Raw genomic sequence first — 6,000 nt, forward strand, 5'->3', positions numbered from 1 at the left:
AACATTCCTTCATGATTCCCTGCATCTTGCTCAGACCTCCCTAAGGAGTCTGTTTATTAAGTCCTCTAGGAAATGTCCTAACTTTAATGCACGATATATTTCCTTAGTCCCTGACTGATACAGTCTTTGAAAATAAACACTTAAAAGATACTGATGACTATTGAAAATAGAATTGGGTAGAATTCTTCATCCATATCAACTCAGCAAATAATGATCAAGCCTATGTATATGGGCACTGGGCACATGAACATGTTATTCAATGACAGAAGTTAATGATAAGGTTAATATTCCTGGGAGGTGCAAGTAAGATTCCTGGGGTGCAGGATAAGATGCAGTTGAAGCTTTTGCTCTGAAAGTGGACTAAATGTGGTTAAGAATTTAAGCTCTCAAGTCAGATAAACCAGGGAGGTACATCCCAACCCTGCTAAGTAACTTAGGCAATATATTTAAACATCTGTTCTCCCCTCTGTGAAATGGAAGTAACAATAAGATTTATCCCCAGAGATTTATTGGAAGATTATACATATAAGGTAATAAATATAAAATACGTATCACAGAGGGGCTTCCCTGGTAGCTCATACAGTAAAGAATCTACCTCCAATGCAGGAGACTGGGGTTCAATCCTTGGGGTTGGGAAGATCCTCTGGAGAAGGAAGTGGCAATCTACTCCAGTATTCTTGCCTGGGAAATCCCATAGAAAGAGGGCTTAGTGGGGTCACAAAGAGTCACACATGACTGCGCAACTACCACACACACTTATCACAGTGGCTGGCATGTAGAAAATGCTCGATAAGAGTAGCTATTATTTGTACTATGGTTATTATCTAGAAAATGTTCAATTCTATTTAAATTCAGAAATCAGACCTTGAACATTTTTTTTCTGACTTTAGCATTGTGTTAGACTTTGAGGAGGGTAAAATATAATCTTGTTTACCAGTTCAGATAAGAAAGGTAAGGTAAGCCTTAGCAATTATCAGCTGAATTAGGGGCCACAATAGCAGTGGAGACCCAGAGCACTGGCAATATAGAGAAGAAAGAGGCAATTTGTACCCAAGGAGAGGAGGAAGGCTAACTGGAGAAGATGTTTGAGCTGGCCTTGAAACATGAGTGGATATTTATCAGATGAACATGATGGGGAAGAGTGTTGCATTTTGAAAGAGGAGCAAATGTACAAAGCACTCTTGAAAGAACAGATAAACTCCATGAGGCTGGAGCAGCAGTCATGTGAAGACTGCTGGTGAAGTCGTGGTGGTTGAAGAAGAAGCTGTAGGTTGGATAGGAGCTGAACTCTAGACTTTGCCAAGGAAAGCACAATGGTAACATCTGGGTGGTACAACTCCAGTTGTAGTGTTATAGAGGTTGGAGGTGGGGAGCTTAAGAGTTGGGGGTCAGTTAGAAAGATGTTAAGACACTGAAATAAGTTATTATCATTGGAAACTGCTGGAGGCTTCCCAGGTGGCACAGTGGTGAAGAATCTGCTTGCCAGTTCAGGAGACACAAGAGATAGGGGTTAGATCCCTGGATCAGGAAGATACCTTGGAGTAGGAAATGGCAACCCATTCCAGTATTGCCTGGGAACTCCCTTAAACAGAGGAGCCTGGTGGGCTACAGTCCAGAGACTCCCAGAGAGTCAGACACAACTGAGCAATTGAGCATACAGACAGTGGGAACTGGGAAGGAGGGTACATTCAATGTCAGACTCCGTGGTACTGAACACACTCTTGAGGTATCAGGTAAACAGATGAATCCACCGTCTTCTCATCCTCTGCCAGAGAACTTGGCTGGAAATCTAATTGGGACCACTTTTTTTCCTTCAATAGAGGCCACCCAGAAGATTAAATGTCTCCATGTTTTGATACTCTTTTGATTAAGCTATGGCATGGGCAGATATGATTTGAAATTACTTCTTTGAAAGAAATTTCATCTGTGTTTTCAGGTCCTACCAAACATTTTCCTGTGGTCATTGTCAATCATATTCTGAAAGATGTGCTAACTACCTACCTACAAGAAGAACAGTATGAACCAGAACTCTGTAGACAGATGACTAAAACCATTTCTGAGGTATACGTGTGATTTCCTAATATTTGTTGAAAGCACAACCTGCTTATTTTAATGAAAGCAATTAATTTGCAGTAGCAGTAAAACTTTATTTTTATCTTATGAAAATATTTATTAGGTCATATTCCATGTGTGTCTCTGTGTGTAAAAAGCCTTTGTCTAAAACAATTATTATGTGCATCACTTGCATGTATTCTGTTTTTTAAATGTATAAAACTGCCCCATTTATTTAAAAGATGTTATTATAAAAGATACAATATATTAATCATCATTTTCTCTTCCCCAAAGCACCTTCTTTGAAGTGAAATGAAAGTCGCTCAGTCGTGTCTGACTCTGCGACCCCATGGACTCATCCATGGAATTCTCCAGGCCAGAATACTGGAGTGGGTAGCCTTTCCCTTTTCCAGGGGATCTTCCCAATCCGGGGATCAAACCCAGGTCTCCCGCATTGCAGACGGCTTCCTTCCCAGCTGAGCCACAAGGGAAGCCCAAGAACACTGGAGTGGGTAGCCTATCCCTTCTCCAAAGCACCTTCTTTGCATGCCATCAAGTAAAAACATTGGGGCCTTTAAAAACATTTCTATCAACTAAAGTGCTAGCACTCCATCAGATTTTCTCTTTCTTTTTCATTATAATCTATCTAATAAGCATTCACAATTAGTCATATTACAGGAGACTTCAGATGTATATTCCCTTAATTAGACATGAACAAGATGGTATAATTGTAATGCCAGCATTCTTTGAAGGGAAGCCATTTCAACATAGATTTCCCAAGAACACAATAAATGCATTGAAAACTCTGTTCTCTGGATTATCATTTTTCCATGTGCCTTAGAAAAGGTAGATTTCTTGCTGGGGCTCTCATTTTGTCCCTAAATGTCCTATCTTATCCTTGAAGGAAATTATAGCTGCCTTTCTATAGCAATTACTGAAAGGATCCACAAGGTTTCATGCTATTTTCTTCAATTAAATCCACTACATTTATGAGGAAAATTAAGACTTTTAATTTCAATGTGACTGAGTGAGGACCTTTTGTTTTTCCTTTTAATTTCTAGGTTATTAAGGCCCAGGTCAAGGACTTGATGATCCCACGATATAAGCTAATTGTGATCGTTCACATTGGACAACTGACTGGTCAGAGCATACTGATCGGAAGCAGATGCCTTTGGGATCCTAAAAATGATGCCTTTGCATCTTTCGTTTTCAGAAATTCTTCCCTCTTTGCTCTTGCAAATGTCTACACAGTTTACTTTGAATGATTGAAAACAAGAAATCAAGTTCATACTCTTTAAATCAAGATATAGGGTATCTATGTGCACAACTTTCCCTACCCAAACATTAGAGAAAGACACAACACTAATATTTCAAACAATTGGAAGTTTGGGGATTTTTTCATAGTCTTGTTAAGAATTGGGAGAGAGAATATGGCACAAGAAAGAATCTTGTTTATCCAAAGGAGAAATGAAGTCTTGATTCTCGATTGTTTTTTCATAGACATAGATTCTTATTACATATTACTTTGGGTACTAATTATTTTAATTATGCTTTCATTAGAGAGAATTCCCTCCATTGTTTTTTAATGAAAATCTTTAAAAAAAAATATGGCTATACACCCTGACCAATAAATGATGGTAGACTATTCAATATGGTATATACACAAATGATCAATGGTACTGTGTCTCAGTGCTGCATATAAAAAAATACTGGTTTTCATTTTGCATTTAATAAATTGAGCAGCATTCATTAACTACAATTTTTGTTATATGTACCTGACAGTTGGAACTGCTGAGGTAGAATTAATGATTTCATAACAATTATTGTAGTCCCACAGGACTGCAAGCTAAAACTAGAAGCTCTTGTGGGTTGCCTGCACTTTAAAAAATTGTGGGAGAACTGAATATTAGCTCTTCAATAATGGAAACAACAAACGAACAAAAGCTTTTTAGCACACGGAGGTAGATGTTGTGATATTAAATATACATGATGCTTAATGGTAAGTGTGTCTGTAACACATAAATTCATGTATTGGAAAGAGACACTGCTTTTAAATATACACTGCCTGATATACCTTTCAGTAGCTTTTCCTGGGCTAACAAACTTTTACACAAAATATATAGCTGGCAGCTTAACAAATAAAACATGTGTATTTACTATTTTGTTCCTATGAATTTAATACTAAAGTGAGCCAGTGTGGTTTTGAATGGATGGCACTAAAATTTATAGGGCTGCACTAGCTTATTATTCTGTGGGTTAATGTAGCTTGTACCATGGATCATTTATTTTTATGGGGCTTTCAGCCCTTTGTATGCATGTAAAATTGTGAGTGGCATTGTTCTTGGATGGTAAGTGGACTGCCTAGAGGACATTTGTTAAAGGTTAAAGACGAACTGTACACATATGGAAAAAATTAGCGACTCTATACTCCTAAGGAAAAAGTGATGTGTAATTCATATCAAAATGAATTTAACAAATGGACAAGCAGTCAATGCTTTATAGTTATGTACTGACGTCTTATTTTTCCCTCAAGACAGTGCATATTTTTTAAGTATATTTTTAAAATCCCTTTCTTCTATTTGTTCTGGCATTTAAGGTAGCATTTCAAAATGAATTTGTCAGTTTTCATTGTTTTTTTTCTGTTAGTGCCTCTTTTCCTGTTAGTGGGAATATGTCTGTATAATAATTTATCACAACCAAGATTTGTCAATCTCCATAGCCAGTTTGGAATCTGGATTATATCATTAAGTATAGCATGTAAGTGAATTTTCTATTTTCTTTGCCCATTTATGAACATTCCCCCTCTTAGAACAATAGCAGGGGAAATCATACAGCAATTTTGCATGAATAAATCATGTGAAGAAATTTTTTTTAGTATGTAGGAAGCCCACTGCAAAAATTACCTTATTTTTAAAAGTTATAAAATCTCAACCATGAAGTAATTTCTTACCATCTGTCCTAGGCTGTATTAGGATTCAAAACCTTACAACATGATGGCAGTTAAAAAGCAAAAAAAGGAAGCAGTTTGCCAGCATATTGCCATATACTGTAATTCAGATAGTCAATGATGAATTTTAGCAATTATTAGAACAACATAAGAACATACAGGAAAAGTTCACTAATTGTGACTATCTTGGAGGAATGCTGGTTAGTAAAAAACAGTTTTGTGATGGGAACTTTTGATAGATGTGTCAGCTAACACCTATTCCAATCTATATATCAAATTAACATGTTTTCACCTTAAATCTATACAATGCTGTGTCATTGCATCTCAATTTTAAAATGAACATTTAAAAAATAAAGAAATGATACTAAATTTGAGGGAACTGTTTTACTTTGAAGCCTACTGAACTTTCTGGGTGTTTTTCTTCTCAATAGACATTCCTAAAGTGCCATCCCTACCTCACAGCCTTCACTATGGCACTTAGAACACCCTCAGAACACCCTCCCTAGACTACAACAGCTTCCTTCACTTTTTGGCATTAAACTCGGGTCTCACTTTTTCTCTCAATCCTTCTCCATTTATTTTTCCCTCATATTCTCTCTCTTCTTTCACCACTATCATAGCTAAGTCCCTGATTCTTCTCTGATTTTTGAACGAGTTTTTTTCACTTACTATGTTGAAAACATCTTGAGTACATGGACCACATATCCTGACAATCTCTAACAATAAAATGTAATACATCTTAACTTTTCAAGCAAGAATCATGTACATTGATACTACTGTACTACATAATTACCAATCAAAAAGGTGATCGCAACACAAAGTTCAACACTAGAAGAACTAGGGGATAATGCTCTAGGGGATAAGTACACAAGTGACCACAGTTAAGTCTAGAATATGTTTTCATAAGCGAAGTCCAGAATATCGTTATATGATTAAAGGAATCAAGGAAGGCTTCATGAAGGAAGAAGCACTTATCTAGACTGTGAAGGTAACAAGTAGAA

The 6,000-nt window shown here is 36.8% G+C and overlaps 1 protein-coding gene across 2 annotated transcripts in view; it reads left to right on the forward strand.

The window, feature by feature from the left end:
* Window positions 1-3,811, forward strand: part of DYNLT5 (dynein light chain Tctex-type family member 5) — a 29,196-nt gene extending 25,385 nt beyond the window's left edge. For both annotated transcript variants that reach the window (XM_069594025.1, XM_069594014.1), the window contains 2 exons: window positions 1,937-2,061; window positions 3,114-3,811. In XM_069594025.1, coding sequence (XP_069450126.1) covers window positions 1,937-2,061; window positions 3,114-3,317 — 329 coding nt within the window. In that variant the 3' untranslated portion in view covers window positions 3,318-3,811. The remainder of the gene's footprint in view (window positions 1-1,936; window positions 2,062-3,113) is intronic.
* Window positions 3,812-6,000: the final 2,189 nt, after the last annotated feature.

Source organism: Ovis canadensis, chromosome 1, assembly GCF_042477335.2.
Source record: "Ovis canadensis isolate MfBH-ARS-UI-01 breed Bighorn chromosome 1, ARS-UI_OviCan_v2, whole genome shotgun sequence".
Classification (NCBI taxonomy): Eukaryota; Metazoa; Chordata; class Mammalia; order Artiodactyla; family Bovidae; genus Ovis; species Ovis canadensis.